Source organism: Saccopteryx bilineata, chromosome 2, assembly GCF_036850765.1.
Source record: "Saccopteryx bilineata isolate mSacBil1 chromosome 2, mSacBil1_pri_phased_curated, whole genome shotgun sequence".
Lineage (NCBI taxonomy): Eukaryota > Metazoa > Chordata > Mammalia > Chiroptera > Emballonuridae > Saccopteryx > Saccopteryx bilineata.
The window spans coordinates 280,736,614-280,758,264 of record NC_089491.1 but is presented as its reverse complement, the minus strand read 5'-3'; the positions used below and the strand labels follow the sequence as shown (position 1 = coordinate 280,758,264).

General features: G+C 41.7%; 1 protein-coding gene across 2 annotated transcripts in view; it reads right to left on the bottom strand.

Moving 5' to 3' along the window:
* NME7 (NME/NM23 family member 7) overlaps positions 1 to 21,651 on the bottom strand; it is a 154,073-nt gene that overhangs the window by 103,223 nt on the left and 29,199 nt on the right. For both annotated transcript variants that reach the window (XM_066261087.1, XM_066261088.1), the window contains exons 2-6: positions 12,166 to 12,273; positions 11,237 to 11,403; positions 6,684 to 6,794; positions 3,983 to 4,033; positions 485 to 692 (exon numbers count right to left, since the gene is read on the bottom strand). In XM_066261087.1, the coding sequence (XP_066117184.1) occupies positions 485 to 692; positions 3,983 to 4,033; positions 6,684 to 6,794; positions 11,237 to 11,403; positions 12,166 to 12,273 (645 nt within the window). The remainder of the gene's footprint in view (positions 1 to 484; positions 693 to 3,982; positions 4,034 to 6,683; positions 6,795 to 11,236; positions 11,404 to 12,165; positions 12,274 to 21,651) is intronic.

Here is a 21,651-nt window from a genome sequence, read left to right as displayed (position 1 = left end):
TAGAAGGTGACAGAGGACAATCTGACTTTGGGTGATGGTATGCAATATAATTGAAAGACAAGATAACCTGGACTTGTTGATCTTTGAATATATGTAACCTGATTTATTGATGTCGCCCCATTAAAAAAATAAAATTATAAAAAAAAAAAAAAAGAGATCATCTGTATACAGTGACCCTAAATCAGCAATGGCAGGAATGCTTTTTTTTTTTTAATTATTTATTTATTTATTTTATTTATTCATTTTAGAGAGAAGAGAGGGAGGGGGAGAGAGAGAGGAGAGAGAGACAGGGGGGAGGAGCTGGAAGCATCAGCTCCCATATGTGCCTTGACCAGGCAAGCCCAGGGTTTCGAACCGGCGACCCCAGCATTTCCAGGTCGACGCTTTATCCACTGCGCCACCACAGGTCAGGCAGGAATGCTATATTTTGACACCAAACATTTCACAAAACCAAAAGAGTGAAAATCTCTTTAAAACACCTTACCCTGGCAGCACAAGCGAAGGAATCGGGGCCATGTGCTGCATTTCTTATGCCGTCGGTTCCGAAGAGGGCTCGGACACTGCCCGGAGCGTCCGCACGTGCCACCTCAGAGTTGGCAGGTCCAAGAAGCCTCTTCCATTCACAGATAGCATCGTCTCTTAAAATTTCCATGGCAATAACAGGGCCACTTGTAATAAACTGGATCAGCTCGCTAGAAAAGATAGACTGGCTTCATTTTCCTGTCAATCTAGGTATCTCTATTAACAACAAGGATATATTACTTATTTGAGTATTTCAACACACACATGGATATTATGACCTCAGAAGTACTGAATAGCGTGAATTTTATGTGGGTAAGATATATTTTTCATAAATTGAGTGCTTTGCAGTGCCTGAATCACTACAAATTGCTAGTGTGATCAAAGCAGTTATTGCTGGCAGAAAAATCAGTTTCATTGAACAGAGACTATTTCACTGACTTAAAATGCATTCTGTTGATCTATGCTTTTCCTGGTGCTCTGAAAGGTACATATGAATCTTCCTTCCTATTTTCATGTGCTTTCTCGTTGTAGTCCAATAAAATTTCATAATAGAGAAAGTGATGATGATGTCTTATAACCTATTTGTGGTATTTTGTGTGAAACAATCAGAATTCAAAAGATGACAGGCAATGCAAACACTAAGTACCTATCAAGTTGGTCTGGTTAGAAAAAGAGAAATCAATATAGGCCTTCAAGAAATATCCTTTCATTAGCATAAAAGCAACGGTCACTTACTAATATCTTAAATTATTAAAGCCTACCCACAGGTCCTGATTCAAAATCCGGCCCTGAGTCATACAGTACCCCGAGGAATGAAAAGAAAACCTCTTATTTTTACTTTTATGTGCATATAAGGAGCAATGACCTGTTTAACTGTGAAATAAGTGACACCATTTCTCCTACTGGGCTAAGCAGGGATAGTATGCTTTTTAAAGTAAGCCCGCGTTTCTCTCTCATCTGAATGGAGAGGCCGGACCCCCCTGGAGAGAGAAGCCTGGTGTGACAACCCTCTGTGTCTTAACTCTTGCCTGCTGCACACACTGCCTTCCCTGGTGAGCCATGTTCCATCAGCCACCCCCTTCAGGACCGCCTTCTGAAATCGCTTCATGTTGAAGAGCACTTCTCCGAAACAGCATGTACATAGAAGTATTCATACCCTTCATCCTAAAAGGCCCTCATGACGTCCTCAGACATAGTCTGTTGGGCTTCAGGTGCCAAAAGAATTAGATGTAAGAAATCCAAGTCAAGGGAAGAAATGCATGTTTACCCATTCCATACGCACTTAATGAGATCACCCACGACAAATTATAATGGGCTATGCAACAAGAAGCTCCCCTCAAGTAAAATATAATCTAATGTCCTACTAACATAGACTTCTCTGAACACATAGCAGAATAAGCCCACACTGAGTGTGGCCGGCCATGATGCAAGGAGCGACGTGCTGACCATAGAAGGCACTGCTCTGTGAAACCACCTGATTACTGCTGCCATACCTGTCCTTAGCCCTTTCTCAAGACGCTATGAAAACCGGCTGATCCATCCACGTAATAAAATCTACCATATACTGATTACATGTAAGACATTAAATCAAGGGTGCAATATAGGCCCTGGCAGATTGGCTCAGCGGTAGAGCATCGGCCCAGCATGTGAAAGTCCCGGGTTTGATTCCTGGCCAAGGCACACAGGAGAAGCACCCATCTGCTTCTCCACCTTTCCCCTTCTTTCTCTCTGTCTCTCTCTTCCCCTCCCCACAGCCAAGGCTCCATTGGAGCAAAGTTGGCCTGGGCACTGAAGATGGCTACATGGCCTCTGCCTCAGGCACTAGAATGGCTCTAGTTGCAATGGAGCAACAGCCTGGTGGGCATGCCAGGTGGATCCTGGTCAGGCACATGCAAGAGCCTGTCTCTCTGCCTCCCTGCTTCTCACTTCAGAAAAATAAAAAATATTTTTAAAAAAGAGTGCAATATAATGCTAGAAACACAGACAAAGACTGTAACAAAGAATAACTTTTAAGAGAATTACATATGCCTATTCTAACAAAGTTTGGCAGCATTTTAGAATGCTTTACTAAAAACAATCTATACCGTAATAAATTTCTATTGTTTTTCTTAAAAACCACTACTCTGTGCAGAACACCAAGTGGCATGTCCATCACAGCAGCTTGTTAACATCCTTCTTTATTAGAAACGTGAGCACCCCTTTTGTCATTCACAATATGAGATGCACAATATTCACTTAAACTTAAAAACATCCCACATATTTAGAACAGATTCAGTTTCTAACCTGTATTTGTTGCTACATTTCAAGGAACAATATGTATATAAAATTATTTAAAATATAAGAGTTCGGCCCTGGCCAGTTGGCTCAGCGGTAGAACGTCGGCCTGGCGTGCGGGGGACCCGGGTTTGATTCCTGGCCAGGGCACATAGGAGAGGCGCCCGTTTGCTTCTCCACCCCCCCCCCTTCCTCTCTGTCTCTCTCTTCCCCTCCCGCAGCCAAGGCTCCATTGGAGCAAAGATGGCCCGGGCGCTGGGGATGGCTCCTTGGCCTCTGCCCCAGGCGCTAGAGTGGCTCTGGTCGCGGCAGAGCAACGCCCCGGAGGGGCAGAGCGTAGCCCCTGGTGGGCGTGCCGGGTGGATCCCGGTCGGGCGCATGTGGGAGTCTGTCTGACTGTCTCTCCCCGTTTCCAGCTTCAGAAAAATACCAAAAAAAAAAAAAATTAAAATATAAGAGTTCTATGAACATTGATTTATATACATGAGAATGCCAAAATAAAGAGTTTAAGAGCACAGCAAAAATCAATATTCAACACGAAATATAAGTATCACTCTATTTTAATCTTCTGCAATCTAAAAAGAAAGCTATGCTGTGTACAATTTAAAAATCTGTCTATTTGTTTCTGATTAAGGTTTAAGATATCTAATGCTGAGATAAGAACTCTTATCTAATAACAGGACAGAAAGACCAATTCTTAGAACAAACTTCTTTGTAGTTGCAAGATGTTGCTGTGTTCCTTTTTTTGTGTGTGTGAGACAGAGAGAGTCAGAGAGAGGGACAGGTAGGGACAGACAGGAAGGAGAGGGATGAGAAGCATCAATTCTTTGTTGCAGCACCTTAGTTGCTCATTGATTGCTTTCTCATATGTGCCTTGACGGGGGAGGGGGGGTGTACAGCAGACCAAGTGACCCCTTGCTCAAGCCAGCGACCTTGGGCTCAAGCTGGTGATCCTTGCTCAAACCAGATGAGCCCGCGCTCAAACTGGGTGACCTCGGGGTCTCGAACCTGGTTCCTCCGCGTCCCAGTCTGACACTCTATCCACTGCGCCACCACCTGGTCAGACTTGCTGTGATCCTTTTGACAGATTATTCTCATGGAACAAGATTTTTAATTGTAAAATCATGACTTTAGTTTTCCAGTATGTTATTTGTTATACACCACTCATCCCAAATTCAGCACCTACTTTAAAAAGGGCTTTGACTGATGGTCTATATGAAAGTCTGTTGCTTCTTTCCTATAAAATAATCCAAATGACAATAGTTAACAATTATGTGAGAAAATTATTTTAGCTTACATTGATAAACTAAAAATGAAATCCTCTATTTATTTGATCTATACGTGAATTAATGATTTTTTTACCTCATATTCTACTCAAATTCCCCCCTTTTCTCAATTTGTTGTTTACACCCTTTCTAGTACCAACTTCAGAAAATTCTAGAGGGTAAGGGGAAGAACTCACAAAAATTGAATGGCTATGCGGTATTACAGCCCAGAAGGAGGTACGATGACAAGCTGGAAGGACACATGGGGGAGTATTCTAGAAGAGTTAGCAGCAGAACTACTACGATGACCAATTCTACTTTTCAACACAACACAACTACTAACAGATAAGAAGAAAACAATCATAATCTTTCATCTCAATGAAAAGAGAAATCTTAATAAACCACTAAAATTGTTTCATCATTTTCTTCTAACGTGTCACTGGCCCCGCAGTTCTCGTCATTCAAAATCTGAAATTGAAACCAAGAGGAGAGCTCATGAATGTTTCCCCATTGTTCTTAATAATTCCTCCTTTAGAGGTTTAGACAGAAAGAGACATGAGTGCAATTAGAGGTTTAGACAGAAAGAGACATGAGTGCATCAACACCTAGAGAAGCTTTGTTGTTGTTTTTACAAAGAAACGCACCGCTCTCTCACAAAGGTCGAACCATTCATTCTTCCATGAAATATTCATTTGGTGCCTACTGACCAAAGAACCGATGGAAAAACCAGAAACACAAAGTCAGGTGGGGCTCAGCTGCTGCCTCTAAGCTACTGTGATAATGGAGGGACTGAGATGGGAGCAAGTAAGTTTAGAAAAGATGTAAGAGTTGGGATCAGATCCTCTCCCAGGGGTCCCCAGTGCTCCTAACACATCTTACTAGATGTGCTGGGAATGCAAGGCCCTGACTACTCTATCTCCCTGCCATTTCCCAGAGTTATGTTCACAGTGATTAACTTCAAGAGATGAGGTCATGTCTCTCTCCAGTACAAAGAGCAGGCTTGTTTACTGCTTGCTAATGAAACCATGAATAACCCAAGTTCAATACTCCTCAGCTGTGATGCAATCAATTGGGTATACAACCCCCTCCCCCAGGGCCCGTGGCATTTCTAGGGGACATAGAGGAGGCAAAGGGACCCGACACAGATATGAGGCTCGTGCTGCTTGCTGTCCCACAGGAAGTCCTCAGTCTCTGAGCCAGAGGTCTCATATCTTGTGCTAGCATCCATGAAAGAGTACCAGGCTAATTAATTAGCTTCTGAGCTGGGTAAAATCCCAGACTCAACAGTAATATGAATAGAGGTGCATGAGATGGTGTTAACAATTAAAGACAAAGCTTTTTTGGGCATCTCTAGCATGAGAAGTCTGATGCCAAATACTCAGTCATTGGCAATGTAGAGATATAAAAAATGTTTCATCTCACTAAAATGATTCAAAGTCATCTCTCCAGGATGCAGTCCCATTGCCTGCCACACGAGGAAGCATTCTCAGTACACACGGCAAAGGGACAAATTGAATGATTCATCAAGAGTTCATGATGTTGGTTTCCACTAAATAATAATGATATCGCTACTACTAACAGCGAACACTGAGGTACACGTACTATGGGCCAGGGTTTCTCCAAACACTTCACATATGTTAGACTCCTATCACCCTCCTAACAACTTACTGAAACAGGCACCATTAGAACCAACATTTTACAGACGAGGACACAAGCACAGTGGTAAATGCTTCCCAGTCACACACCGAGTAAGCGCACAGTTACACAGAACTAGCTCTTAGACTCTGTGCTCGAAATATAAGCCTCCTTCCTTTCCTAGAAAATATGTAAGCCGGGAAAGCTCACATGGGTAAAACATTCCAGTTAAACGTATATCACCGCTGGGGTTTAAATTGAGAGTGTTTGGGTAAGATTATCCAAGCAACATTGACCACCAACCACAATCCATGTCCCTGTACTCACAGAGACAGAAAAGCAGCTGTCCCGTGGACTAGATGTCCAGGAGCGGCAGAGAGAAAACACCTGACCATCAACAAACACCAACGAGGCCTACCGGCTACAATGGTGCCCCCATGACAGGGATGTCTTATTTTCACCAAGTACCTTAGAAAACGCCTGGTCAGATAGAGTAGATTGCTTTGCAGAGTAGTAAAAAGGTACATTTCCCAGTTATGTATATTGGGAGGAACTACATATAAACATTTCCAAATGCATCACTTTTGAAAATCTTCAACAATAACACTCCCATGTCAGATGGAAATAATGCAACATTCACTTCTCCTCTCATTTATCTATAGGGTTATACTGAGCTATTAAGAGATTGCAATGAGCACACATTGGAGTTAGAAAAGCAGATGGGTCTACAGAAGACAATACACAGATAATGAGGCACATATGATCTGATAGCCACTTGCTTAAAATTCAATCACTGATTACCAGTTGTCTTGTATATCATTCTAATTAGATTACTATTCTGTTTTGGGTTTTTTGTTTGTTGGGGTTTTTTTGCCATGCAGTGGGAGATTTTAAAAATTTTAAACAATAACATGAATGATAAAAAAAAATGACTTAAAAAAGAAAGTATACCAGACATCGCATAACTGAAAATTACCATCAAATTACCTTGAAAGTGTCATCATTTTGAGTTTAGTGATAGTAAATCCAACTTTGTTTATTATTTCAATAATTTCTCCAGCTTTTGTAATTGCATCTGGTTTAATCAGGGCTAATGTTCTGTAAAGAAAGAAAGAATACTTTTTTAAAAATAGCTCAGCAGTTTTTACTTTTAATCCCAAGCAGTGGTGGTTTCCCTAATCATCCTGGATATCAAGCATCACAATGAATTATAAAGAGACGTGTACTGAAGGTCTCTTAAAAACTCACACAAACTATCTTCTTTTCCCAAGAAAGTCAAAATAAGGTACCCAATCTAACAATAATAGAGCTTAGGGGAAAATACATTAAAATTGTCATTTTAATATGCCAAAATTAGAAAACAGGTTTTCTAAAATGACTATTTCTTAGAATACATTTTATAAAAGAGGAAACATTTCTAAAATGTTGTAATAACTATACTATAAGCTTGATATCTGGTCATTGACTCTGACATAGGTATACTATGCAATCAATCAGTTCAGCATTGATTTGGAAATAATTACAAATTCTTTTATTAATACTTTCATCTTCTTCATACTCACAGCCTGAGTAATGCACAAAGAACCAAATGCCTCCTTATCCGACGAAGAACGTGATCAGCACCCGCCACACCAACGTGTAAAGTTCCCCTCTGAGGACACACCGGAGCAGCGCATGCGCCCTTGCCAACAGCACAGAATTAACAGACGTTGGGTGATGGTGCTCAGCTGAATGCCCTCATTACACTAATGAGAAAACGGGGTCCAGGAAGGTAGCCCGCCTAAGATCTCCAAGCTGGTCAGGGGCATCTCCAGAACAAAACACCCAGTGGACACCAATCCCAGACCTGCCACTCCACAAAGGATGTCACTTATCAGTATTATTAAAAGGAAGATGATCACAAGATCCTGAAGGATAATATTTGCAAATACAAGATTAAAAAAATCAGATTAGTTGGAGTCACTAGTTTCTATGACACAAAATTATGGTAAAGAATTGCTGCCACTTTCATTTTATTCCCAGTGGTTCTGACACGTTGATATGAATTCAAGGAGCTCAGATGTGGAGGATGGCAGGGCTTTCACAGTTGGCTCTTTTCACCAATGACGCAAACTTAGCTGAGGCTCTCTCTCCTAATTCATATATCCTTACAACTGGATATAACTTACGGCCAGGGTTGAAAACTTAAAACAAACAAAAACTATTCATCCTAGTCTGTTCATTACAAGCTGTACCAGACTATATGTTTTCTTTATTTTGAAGCAGATGAGTCACATACAGTATTTCATATCCTATGCTCCACTGAAGACACAATATAGCTCATGTTTAAATATTATAGGCCAAACCCATCAATTGTTTAAGCCAAGCTCTAGAAGAACTTTTATGAACCACAACTCCTACAGAAAATACAGAACACATCAGCATTCATCAACTTCTGTGAACGGGAAGCAACACGAAAATACAAAACAGACAGAACTTGGTTTAAGATGCAGTTTCGTTCTCTCTCTAAAAGCCAGCAGGAGAGAAAGGGTTGCTTACTGTGATTATTGCTCCAAACCCCTTGGGCATAACTGCTCTGCTTAATTGTTCAGTAGATAATAATTAAAATGTATTTTGGAGGGAAAATGAGACAGGCGTCATGAGTCTGAAGACAACAGAGGAAGAAACCAATGTGGCACAAAGATACGTTAGTTGTGCCTTGTCATCTGCTGCCCCAGAACAAACTGCCCCAAAGTGCAGGGCCTTAAAACATTAGGCCAAGCAGTGGTTTCACGTGGGCTCGTTCACACAGCTGCACCGGCTGGGAGGCCCACTTGTGGCAAGGCTTCCCTGTCACATGGCCTTTCATCCTTAAGGAAGCAAGATCAGGCTTCTTTATACACAACCGCATGCTGTCTGGCGAACAAACAGAAATCAGGCATCCCCTTGGTACATTTGCAGCTGTCCCTTTGGCCAATGCAAGTCACATGGTGTCCCAGTAGAGCCCAAGCTCTACGTTGATCAGGAGCCCTGATTTGACTTCCCTGTGCAGTGGGATACTCTTGCTTATTAGCAGGGCTGGCAGCCTCTTCGAGACTACTCTTGAGGCGGCTATGAGAATGCTACAGATCAGTGCCGATACTAACTGCCACCAGAGGAAAGACACGACCCACACACAGAGTTAGTTGCAATAATCACACAGGCAATTTATTACTCACAAATCCTCTTGGCGTGCCTGGGTACAGCTTAAGGGGGCCCCGTCGGCGTGCTCCTCTTGGCTATCTTTGGTCAGAGCTCAGAGCGGCGTGGAGACAGTTCACGTTCACATTGGAGTCTGGGCAACTACCGCAGCAGGGGGCCCCTCAGCTTTAGTACCTTTTCTGGCCAATGCTTTCTAACAGGTGTCAATCTACAGGATTATCACCTCAAACCACCTTTTTGGGAGTTCCTCACAGGGAACTCCTTTTATGTTAATCTACTGAAATGTTTACATCAAACCACTTTTTAAGATGTTCTTATTTATGTTAATTTACAGAGTTATGACCTCAAGCCACTTCTTATTGTTACATCCCAGGAGACAGACTGCAGCAGACAGAAAGTGAATTTTATAAGTTTTATTGCAGACCTGCACAGGGACTGCAGGCAACCCATGCAAGGGAGCACTGCAGCCCCCCAAACCTGTGCAGGGACTGCAGGCAACCCATGCCTCCGAAGAGACTGGAGCACTGCAGCCACGAGCTTCTAAAATGGCTCCTTTTTATAGGGTGGCTATCTAGGATGAGCAAGCATCATACAGAAGCTGATGTGGCTGTTAGTCATTGGCTAGGGAGGTCGTGTGCAGTTATGGGGGGGGGGGTATTACTCAGTGGAGAATTTCAAACATAAACTTATGATAAGGGTCTCTTAACCAATAGAATGCAAACATTTGTCTCTTTTTCCTTTTTCTCTCTCTCTTTCTTTCAGCCTCCCAGAGTCCCTATCTGTCTCTGCTTCTTGAACGACCTTGGGCATGTTATTCCTAACAGAACAGGAGCAGGACCTGCCTGTAACCCTTAAGTTCCCTGTTCCATTAGTGCCCTGCTTATTTTCTGATCTTCTCTTGGTCCTTACACTTATCTATGTATAACTTCACATACACACTAACTGGGCCCTGCTTGAAAGTCAGAGTCTGTTTATCACATCTGCACCCACTATATTAATTCCTATCCAGATGGCATAACTTTAATTTTCTTAATTATTTTTAATATTATATTTTAATTACTTTTACACATCTTCCACACTTTCTACACTTCTATATATTTAACCACTATAACATTATATTACTACAACACATGGTGAAACCCGGAGTCAGTGTCCACGGACACCAGGAAGGTGTGGTTCCCTGGGGACTATCAGTCCTACCACCTCTCACCTGCACTGAGGCATGCTCATGGGACACGGCATGAGATACTCTCAGAAGAAAACCAAAAAGAAAATAGAAAAAAGAAAATCGTTTTCTGACATTAAAACTTAGCAGTGGAGAGTGAAAAAAGTTTGGCTAGTCTTTACAAAACTCGGACAGGATATAGATTTCTGGAAAACAACAATTATCACGGAGTCATGCCAACAGGATGCTCTCCATACACACTGAGGCTCTGAACAAAAACTGCAGCAACTGTGAATCTGATAAAGATGACTAATCAATAAACCGTGGAATCAACATCCTAGAAAGTCAAGGCTGCAGACTCTTTGAATGTTGTCCTCCTGCATGAATACATGTGTAAACTTTAACCCATATTAGCTTATGTAAATATTTCAAAAGGTATTTGTACATCCTTTGAGCATAAAAAACCACATCCTGAATCATCAACTCTAGCCCCAGTTTACGGTCTCTCTGTGTTTTCCTTGCAAGCCGGAAGGTGGTGCGTGCCCCACGATGAAGAAGTCTCCAACGAGGCTCCTGTGCTTTGGAGGAAAGCGCTGAGTCACAGCTGCTCACTCACAATGGCAGAGTCATTCAGAACCATCCTTCTATGGAAAACTCAAAACGAAGGACAAGATATTTTTTAAGAGCAAAGACATTAGACTCTGGCCAGTTGGCTCAGTGGTAAAGCATCGGCCCGGCGTGCGGCCGTCCAGGTTTGATTTCCGGTCAGGGCACACAGGAGAAGCAACCATCTGCTTCTCCACCACCACCCCCTGTCCTTTCCCTCTCTCCCTCTCTCTTCCCCTCCTGCAGCCATGTTTATACTATAGTGAGGCGCTTTCTATGCAGATACTCGCTCGCATTCCAGTTACACGCATGTCACTACAATTGCTGAAGGTGCATAAACAGTGTGTATTTTTTCCTCCAGAAAATAATCACTGCCTAATATGATGGGCATTTCCCTAGTAGCCAAGTGAAGAGCAAACCCCCAAAACAGCTCCACAAACTCTAAAACTTCGGTGTCACAACACTGAATCGGATCACTGAAAAATATCTACACTGTAAAAACGCAAAACAGAAACAAAAAATTAGAATTTGGTACCAAGACATAATATTTTCACAATGCAAAAAAAATAATTATATAATCGTTTCTTACTTTTCCTTCCTACTGCCTAACTGGCGAGCTGTATACTGATCCCCATAATCAATGAGCACCAGCTGTCGAGAGAAGACGTTCACTTTGTTGCCTATGAATAAATCTTCCAGGTGGAGGTCGTCATATTTGGTCCGCTTTAAAAATGTTCGACGATTCTTGACATCATGCTAGAGCCAAAAACAACACAATGAAACAAACAATTGTCAGTAGGAAATGTTAATCTTATCAACTAGAACAAGTTTGGCTTCTGCTTTACTAAAATAGGTTACATTCTGTTTTGATTTTGCTACAAATGCAAATCATAATTTCTTTTATATTACAACTTCTGTGTTTCCTAATCTACTCCAATAATAACATAAAAAATTCTTCTTACAAAAAAATAAAATTCTTAAAATTTTAATACTTAAAAAAAAACACCTGAATATAAAAATTTGTTTCCTAAAAATTATTTCAGCAAATTAAATACCTCTGAAATCCCAGAGAAACTCCAAATTTCTGCTTTCCTGACTACAAAAAACCCCCAATACCAAATAGATTAACCTAAAAAGGGGCTGTCAATGAAGGGATACAAAGAAATATGGGGACCTCAGCTCCATCTTCTTCAACTCGGCCTTCTATAGAGACAACAGCTTTCAGTAATGGTGACATTATTTATGAGCATGATAATCTTTACCTATAATCACTTATTGACTATTGCTAATCCAAAACATAAATAACCACACTTCAGTTTTCTAACCAAAAAATTATGAATTGCTATTTTTGACATTTAAAAATAAACTGGAATTACAATACCAAAAAAGAATTCCTGTTAAATATATGTACATACATAAAAGAATTTTTAACCACACTATATAAGTGGCAACCCTACTCCTCTCCCTACCCCAACATCACTCCCTTGCCAACGCTGAAGCAGAGAAAGGCGCATTTACCATTTCAACAGATCCGTCTGCTGGGTAATACAAAAGCTCATAACGTCGAAAAAGCGAGGCGTTCGGATCATACCACTCAGTAATGAAAACAAATCTTTCATTGTGATTCTGCAAGACAAAGGTTTTTAACACTCACATATAGAATGAAAACACTCTAGTAAAAATCATACAAATTGCAAGTTACTAAATATGCACAACAAACCATCTGTTATACTTATTATATTGAATTTTTCTGCTTTTCTACAATATGTTATCAATACACCCTCAGAATCATGCCCTTCTAATTTCTTGTTAAAGATCCTTTGAGGCCCTGGCCAGTTGGCTCAGCAGTAGAGTGTCGGCCCGGTGTGTGGAAGTCCAGGGTTCAATTCCCGGCCAGGGCACACAGGAGAAGTGCCCATCTGCTTCTCCACCCTTTCCTCTCCCCTTCCTCTCTCTCTCTTTCCCTCCCACAACCAGGGCTCCACTGGAGCAAAGTTGGCCCAGGTGCTGAGGATGGCTCCATGGCCTCTACCTCAGGCACTAGAATGGCTCCAGTTGCAGCAGAGCAACACCCCGGATGGGCAGAGCATCATCCCCTGGTGGGCATGCTGGGTGGATCCCAGTGGGGCGCATGTGGTAGTCTGTCTGACTGCCTCTCCGCTTCTAACTTCAGAAAAATACAAAACTAAAAAAAAAAAAAAAGATCCTTCAACAGCTCAAACAAGACTTACGAACTGCTTAACAGCTCACAGCCATCCGGTCATCCTAAATTAACCCTGTTTTAGTACATGAATGAACTCAGAATCTAACTACTGCAATAATTCCATATAGTATGTATATTCCATTAGTACACATAAACAATCATTAAACGACCAGGAAGAAAATTTTCTGAGTGGCTAGGTCTCAATTACATAAAGTTTTAAATCACCTAAATTTAAAAATCAAACAGTATATTGTTATAATTAAAACTATAGTCAACACCCTTTCCCTTCTTAGTAATTTCACAGGATAGTGTCTTTGTATAGAAATCAGAGGAGAATGTGTAAGTCTAGGTATTTCTGCTGGTGACAGAATTCCATAGAATGTGTAAGTCTAGTCGAATTATGCGCAAGACATTACCAGGTCCTCTGAGAAGCAGATGAGATGCCATGAAACATGAAAAACTTCTGTCTCTGAGAGAGAGATCTGCATGGGAAATTCCTGCAGAGAAATGGGGGGGGGGCTGACAGACCTCAGCACAATGTGACCCTGGGAGAAGGATGAAGGGAAGGAAAGTTCAGTGGCATCCCTGGATGGCTGGACAGGGTCAGGAAGGTCAGCATGACCATCAGAGTGCTCGATTGAGCCCATCAGCACTCAGGGCAGCTCCCTGACTCCAGGGACACCCTGCTCCCTCAGGCCCTGGCTGGGAGCCGCCTGTGGGAGGCACACCCTGTGCCCACCTGCAGAAGCAGCCCTGGGTGTCACAGCACAGGAGCAGGGGCCCTGGGTCACTCAAGTACCTCTGGTGGGAGGTCTATGAGGTGCATTCTTAGGGCTAACACAGGGGAAAAACATTTAAGTCAAAGATTGGCTCTCACTTCTTGACCATCATGCAGGGTTTCCCATCATCCACATTATTAAAAATATCTTCGCCCTCAACAGTCCTCCATTACAATAGCAAAATGAAGACGGGGGTGGGGGGAGAAATCTAGGACTCTTGTTGCTAATTCTGGATTTAGCGTCTGAGTCTCTGGTTAGGATAGATAGATGTTAATAATTCACTTATAAATTCTAATAGAAGGTGTATGCCTACCTATGTTTATGATTATGCTCACAAACTATAATGTGGGCAGTTGTTAACACACTATTTTCCCATGATTATTCATAAAAGACACATTTAAACAATGCTAATTAGTCAAGACAAAATAAAGGTAAAATAAGAGACAGACCATGACATTTGTAACAGCTTTTTCTTTTCAGTTTTTTTTTCTTATTGATTTTTATAAAGACAGGTTTAAGTTTAGATTTCACTGTGTCTTATAGTATCGCACTCCCCTTTTAATATAAAATTTGAATATTAGTAGCTTATTAAATGTTTACCATCTATATTAAAATATTCATTCACTCAAAGACTTGATTGCTCTATTGCCTTCACTAGAATACATAACATTCCAAAGTGGGAGAAATGAGGCCCATCTAATGGAAGGCAGAAGGTCAGGAAGTCCCAGGAACCCTGACACTCTCGTTGATCCGGGTGGCCTGACCACAAAATTGCCCATTACACTCTAAGTCTGAGGCAGGCAGTCAAATTCTGCACAAGACACTATCCAGAAAACAGTTTCAGTACAAAGAAAACAGACTACTGTTTATGAGAACTACTGTTTCTGGCTGGCAAAGTAGCTTATAGCAAGCCAATGGTAGCTTCCAAGAACAACTAAAAAGTAGAATACAAAAAAAAGAGCAAAAAACCCAAGAGATCTGGATCAGCCAGACAGCAACAGAGAAGAGAGATGGACAGGCCGCCCGCTGACCCGGTGTGTCTGAGCACAGACGCAGACTGCAGTCCTGGGAAATCAGAGATCGTTGACAATGGAAAGAATAGGAATCGTTCCAGAGGTGTAGAAGGTCATGGAAGCCCTTTTATATGGTTCTGCCAGCTGTAGTTAGGACGCGCTGCAAGAGGTCCTGGAAAAGGAGTCACTGCTTCCTAGAGAGTGGCGATCAGTCCATGGAGTAGAAGGGCATCCATGGCAGAGAACAGATGCAGAGGCAGCAGCCACATGACGCGGTGGTACGGGCTGACTTGGAAGTGTGGGCTCAAAGACACTGCGGACCTCTGTCTGCAAATGTCTTCCTTTCACCTCCATTAATGTGCAGGTTATAGAATTCCATATGATAAAACTAACAGTTACTGAGGAACACATCTTGAAGAAAAAAACATTGGATTCTTCTGTCTCAAAATGGTAACTGAAGAGAAGACTATCTCAAGTAACTGGAATTTCCCAAAGAAATGCATTTTTTAATCTTATTTTTATTAATTTTAATGCAGTGACACTGATAAATCAGGGTACATATGTTCCGATAAAACATCTCCAGATTTTTTTTACATCTGATTATGCTGCATACCCCTCACCCAAAGTCAAATTGTCTTCCGTCACCTTCTATCTGGTTTTCTTCGTGTCCCTCCCCTCCCCCCACCCCTCTCTCCTTCCTCGCCCCCTCCCCACCCCCCCCCACCCCACCCCATTACCATCACATTCTTGTCCATGTCTCTAAGTCTCATTTTTATGTCTCATCTATGTATGGGTTCATAAAGTTCTTAGTTTTTTCTGATTTACTTATTTCACTCCGTATAATGTTATCAAGGTCCATCCATGTTATTGTAAATGATCCGATGTCATCATTTCTTATGGCTGAGTAGTATTCCATAGTATATATATATACCAAAGCTTTTTAATCCACTCGTCCTCTGACAGACACTTGGGCTGTTTCCAGATTTTTGCTATTGTGAACAATGCTGCCATAAACATGGGGGTGAAGAAATGCATTTTTAAAAACTTAACATTATATACCCATCATGTAGTATATGTCTGAAACGGCACTGTACTTCTAGATTCTGGAATTGTGAAAGAGTAAATGTTTAAATGTAATATGCTGCTTGCATATTTTACAAGTATAGCACTGCAGAGGGTCACTGTTAAGAGAAAAATGCTGATTCAGAGTCATCAATGGGAAAATAGTATATTGCACAGAGACCAGGAGTGGAAAGTGTTTACAAAGTTGAATGAATAAGATTATTGAAGAAGCTTAGACTCTAATTGAGAAAAGAGTCAGTGATTAAAGTTATTTTAAAGAATCACATGGCCCTGGCTGGTTGGCTCAGTGGTAGAGCATCGGCCTGGCGTGCAGAAGTCCCGGGTTCGATTCCTGGCCAGGGCACACAGGAGAAGCGTCCATCTGCTTCTCCACCCCTCCCCCTCTCCTTCCTCTCTGTCTCTCTCTTCCCCTTCCACAACAGAGGCTCCATTGGAGCAAAAGATGGCCTGGGTGCTGGGGATGGCTCCATGGCCTCTTCCCCAGGCGCTAGAGTGGCTCTGGTCTCAACAGAGTGACGCCCCAGATGGGCAGAGCATCGCCCCCTGGTGGGCGTGCCGGGTGGATCCCAGTCGGGTGCATGCGGGAGTCTGTCTGACTGCCTCCCCGTTTCCAGCTTCAGAAAATTACAAAAAAAAAAAAAAAAAAAAGAATCATCACAGAAAGCACACACAATTTAGAAATAGTTACTTATTATGTCATTTCTTTTCCATATGCTTAAAAATCCATAATGGTAGCTTTCAAACTTTTGATTATTACTCAGTAGTAATAATTTCATATTGTCCCTGAGAACACACATATACAAATATATTACTGAAAAATTCATGCAGCAATATTTATTCTTACTATGTGTTGTGTATGAAGATATTTTCTATTCTACCTTTTTTCTTTTTTTTAATGCATTGATGGAGACCCACTAAACTGATTTCATGACCTACCAAAGGTCAAAACACTGCATTACCTCCCATGTCCTCCCTCCACACCTTTCTCTTCCCTCTCAGGCCCACCACCCTCTAAATATTTCCTATGTGGAATCAAGCCACATATCAGTCAGCGAAATATATGTGCTGGATTAAAAACACACTACAAAAGGAAACGACTGAGTATTCAAAGAGCTGGAGGATATCATTTCCAAAGGATGTTTTAATTCACCCTGATGGCTGACCCCTCCTCACATAGACAGAGTAGTAGCTAGCACAGAAGGGGAAGTTACAACTCTGTCGTTCGATAAGCAGAGAGATGAACATGTGAGCTTTTTGATTAAACACACTGGGCTGCAAGGAAACAGTCTGGGCTGCTCTTGGGTCAGCACTGTGTGGAACAAAGAGTCATGCTGCTTATAATTCTTCATAGAAAAGAAAGCAAAAAGGCAGCACTCTCTCTGAAATTACTCAGGTAAAACAGAGGGCAATCAGAAAGCCCACACAACACGCCACTGAGATGGAGCACCTGTGTTCTGGTCAGCAAGAACATGCACTTCTAGGCATTTTTATACACGAACAATGAACTGTCAGAAAGAGAAATTAAGGAAACAATCCCCTTCACTATTGCAACAAAAAAATTAAAGTACCTAAGAGTAAATTTAACCAAGGAGGTTAAAGACTTGTACTCAGAAAATTATAAAACATTGATAATAGAAATCAAGGAAGACACAAACAAGTGAAAGCATATACCGTGCTCACGGTTAGAAGAATAAACATCATTAAAATGTCTATATTACCCAAAACAATTTATAAATTCAATGCAATACCAATTAAAATACCAATAACATACTTCAAAGACATAGAACACATATTTCAAAAATTTATATGGAACCAAAAAAGAACACGAATAGTCTCAGCGATCTTGAAAAAGAAGAATAAAGTGAGAGGTATCACACTTCCGGATATCAAATTATACTACAAGGCCATTGTACTCAAAACAGTTTGGTACTGGCATAAGAAAAGGCATATAGATCAATGGAACAGAACAGAGAACCCAGAAATAAACCCACATCTTTATGGACAATTGATATTTGACAAAGAAAGTAAGAGCATACAGTGGAGTAAAGACAGTCTCTTTAACAAATGATATTGGGAAAACTGGACAGCTACCTGCAAAAAAATGAAACTAGACCACCGACTTAACACCATGCACAAAAATAAACTCAAAATGGATAAAGGACTTAAATGTAAATTGTGAAACCGTAAGTATCCTAGAAGAAAACTTAGGCAGTAAGCTCACCGACATCTATCGCAGCAATATCTTTGCTGAATTATCTCCATAGGCAAATGAAATAAAAGACAGGATAAACAAATGGGACTATATCAAACTAAAAAGCTTTTGCACAGCTAAAGACAATATGAACAGAATAAAAAGACAAACCACACAATGGGAGAAACATATTCGACAATATGCCTGATAAGGGATTAAAAACCAAAATTTATAAAGAACTTATAAAACTCAACACCAGGAAGACAAACAACCCAATCAAAAAATGGGCACAAGAAATGAATAGACACTTCTCCAAAGAGGACATACAGATGGCCAATAGACAAATGAAAAATGTTCAACATCAGGCCCTGGCTGGGTGGCTCAGTGGTAGAACATCAGCCTGGCATGCAGGAGTCCCAGGTTCGATTCCCAGCCAGGGCACACAGAAGAAGCACCCATCTGCTTCTCCACCCCTTCCCCTCTCCTTCTTCTCTGTCTCTCTCTTCCCCTCCCGCAGCCAAGGCTCCATTGGAGCAAAGTTGGCCTGGGTGCTGAGGATGGCTCCATGGCCTCTGCCTCAGGCGCTAGAATGGCCCTAGTTGTAACAGAGCAATGCCCCAGATGGGCAAAGTATTGCCCCCTGGTGCGCATGCCAGGTGGATCCCGGTCGGGCGCATGCAGGAGTCTGTCTGACTGCCTCCCCGTTTCCAACTTCAGAAAAATACAAAAAAAAAAAAAATGTTCAACATCACTAATCATTAGAGAAATGCAAATTAAAACCACAATGAGATATTACCTCACACCAGTCAGAATGGCGCTCATTGACAAAACAACACAGAAACACAGAATAGGTGCTGGCAAGGATGTGGAGAAAGGGAAACCCTCCTGCACTGCTGGTGGGAATGCAGACTGGTACAGCCACTGTGGAAAACAGTATGGAGATTCCTCAAAAAATTAGAAATGGAACTGCCCTTTGACCCAGCCATCCCATTTATAGGAATATATCCCAAGGACACCATATCACCGACTGAAAAAAAGAAATGCACCCCCATGTTTATGGCAGCATTGTTCACAATAGTAAAGATCTGGAAACAGCCCAAGTGTCTGTCATTGGACGTGTGGATTAAAAAGCTGTGGTACATATATATATATATATATACAGTGGAATACTATGGGGCTATGAAAAAGAAGGAAATATTACCTTTTGCAACAATATGTAGGGACCTGGAAACTATTATGTTGAGTGAAATAAGCCAGGCAGAGAAAGAAAAACAGCATATGATCTCACTCATTTGAGGAATCCAAAGAATAATAAGAACTGAGGAACGGAATTGAGACAGAGGAGGGATCAAAGGGACCAGAGGAAAAGAGGACAGAGGGAAAGGGGTTGATAGGATGGGATAAACCTGAAGAGAAGAGGGGAGGGTGCTGTTGGGAGGGGGGTGAGGGAAATGTTGAGGGGAATAGGGGGGAGGGGGATGCATTCGGGGTGACCCTAGAATCTATGTAAACACAATTAATTAAATAAAAAATAACAAGCACTTCTACAGAACCAGGATAATAGCTAAGCATCAAGTTCCAAACATATATTATTTGAATACTAATTGTATATATTATTGGAACCTATGAAGTCACAACTCAATGGCACCTAGAAGATTAAGCTCTTCCATTAATCCAAGTACTTAATAATAATTAAAAAATCCAATTTGCCAGAATCTTTGCTAGCATACTTGTCATCACATTTTCCTACCTGCCCAAGAATTGGAATGAGCCTTAACAGCTCCCCTCCATCCTACGGCCTCCCACAATGCAACGGTCTTCCACAATTCCGTACAAGTGTAACAAAACATGCTCATCACTATTTAAACAAATATAAGGAACTAAGAAAAGCTGGCTGAAGTTCTATAATACTACTCCCCACAACTGGACAGCAGGAAACCACCTCCATGGTGCTGGGGTTTATTAGATCTAAGAACGTGAAACTGTTTACACACTTCCGTCTTATTCTAATCCACCATCTTCATCCTCTTTGCTCCTCTTCCAAACCTCAAAGGATTTGACACAAATGAAAATGTTTTTAGTTGAATCCTGTTTATTGAACAAAAGCTATTATTAAAAAAGAGAGAGAGAGAGAAATAGAAGAAAACCTATCTCCCAAAGATTTGCCAAAATTAAAGCCCACCCACTCAGGAAAATGGTGGGCCTTCTAAGTAGCTACCCTTTTTGCTGCTAAACTATAGTCATAACTTCCTCTTCCATTTGAGGCACCTAGCTGCCGCTGCGCGAGAACGGTCTGTGGCCCAGCACAGACTGCGGTCTCAGGGGAGGGCGGTGGAACGAGGGACCATTGCTCATCCATCACTGCCCCCCCCCTCCAGGAAGAAAGGGCTGGTTCTTTCTGGATGATAAGTAAACATGAGGGCAGGAGGACTCCAAGACGACCGTTAAGTACATAATTGGCCCAGTGAGTTTTTTCCGGGAACAGACCAAAAAGGATCTTGTTTCAGTTCTGAATGCCGCTGAAATAAACCCTCAAACATTCTGCAGACCTGGATCAGTGACGTGTGCTGTGTATCTTGTTATTTAAGGGACTTTGTCTAAACTAGTGAGCACCTTTGCTTGGTTGCTTCAAATCTTCACAGATATGCCTGTCAAAACACAATTCAAACTCCACCTGCGCGATGAAATTCTCCATGAGCTTCCTGCATGAAAGACATCATTCAGCAGTCTGAAAACCCCCGGCACTCTATATGAGCCTTTGGAAGCATATTTACAGTTGTTTATGTGCATGTTGTATCTTTCCACTATGATGTAACTCTCTGAGGACAAAATTGAGGGTACCGTTCATTTATATATTCCCCAAAGTGCCTACCCAGAGTCTTTCACAAGTTGGCACTAGGCTATACCTGGTCAATACTTCAATCTTAGACTCACGTAAGAACCAATTCTTACTGAAAACTGTTTACACAACATATTTGCGTGGGTTTTTTACATGCGTATTTTATCTGGTGTTGCAAGATTACAAAAAATTTTATTGTGTATGTATTTCTATATCTTACTACTTTACATCCACTTTTTAAAAACTTTAACTTGCATGTCTACTAATTAAGGTGATTCCTAATTGCTTGCCGTTAACATATTTACAAGTTTTTTTAATGTACCGTCAAATCATTTATACTTTTTTGTATTTAAACAATCATAAGTTGAATTAATCAGTGAACAAACAAAAGCATACTTTCTTTTTTTATTTTTTTATTTTTTTTGTAATTTTCTGAAGCTGGAAAAGGGGAGGCAGTCAGACTCCCGCATGCACCCGACCGGGATCCACCCGGCATGCCCACCAGGGGGCGATGCTCTGCCCATCCGGGGCATCGCTCTGTCATGACCAGAGCCATTCTAGTGCCTGGGGCAGGGGCCATGGAGCCATCCCCAGCGCCCGGGCCATCTTTTGCTCCAATGGAGCCTCGGCTGCGGGAGGGGCAGAGAGAGACAGAGAGGAAGGAGAGGGGGAGGGGTGGAGAAGCAGATGATGGGCGCCTCTCCTGTGTGCCCTGGCCGGGAATCGAACCCAGGACTTCCACACGCTAGGCCGACGCTCTACCACTGAGCTGACAGGCCAGGGCCGGTTTTTTTTTTGTTTTGGGTTTGTTTTTTTTTGTATTTTTCCGAAGTTAGAAGCAGGGAGGCAGTCAGACAGACTCCCGCATGCACCTGACCAGGATTCACCTGGCATGC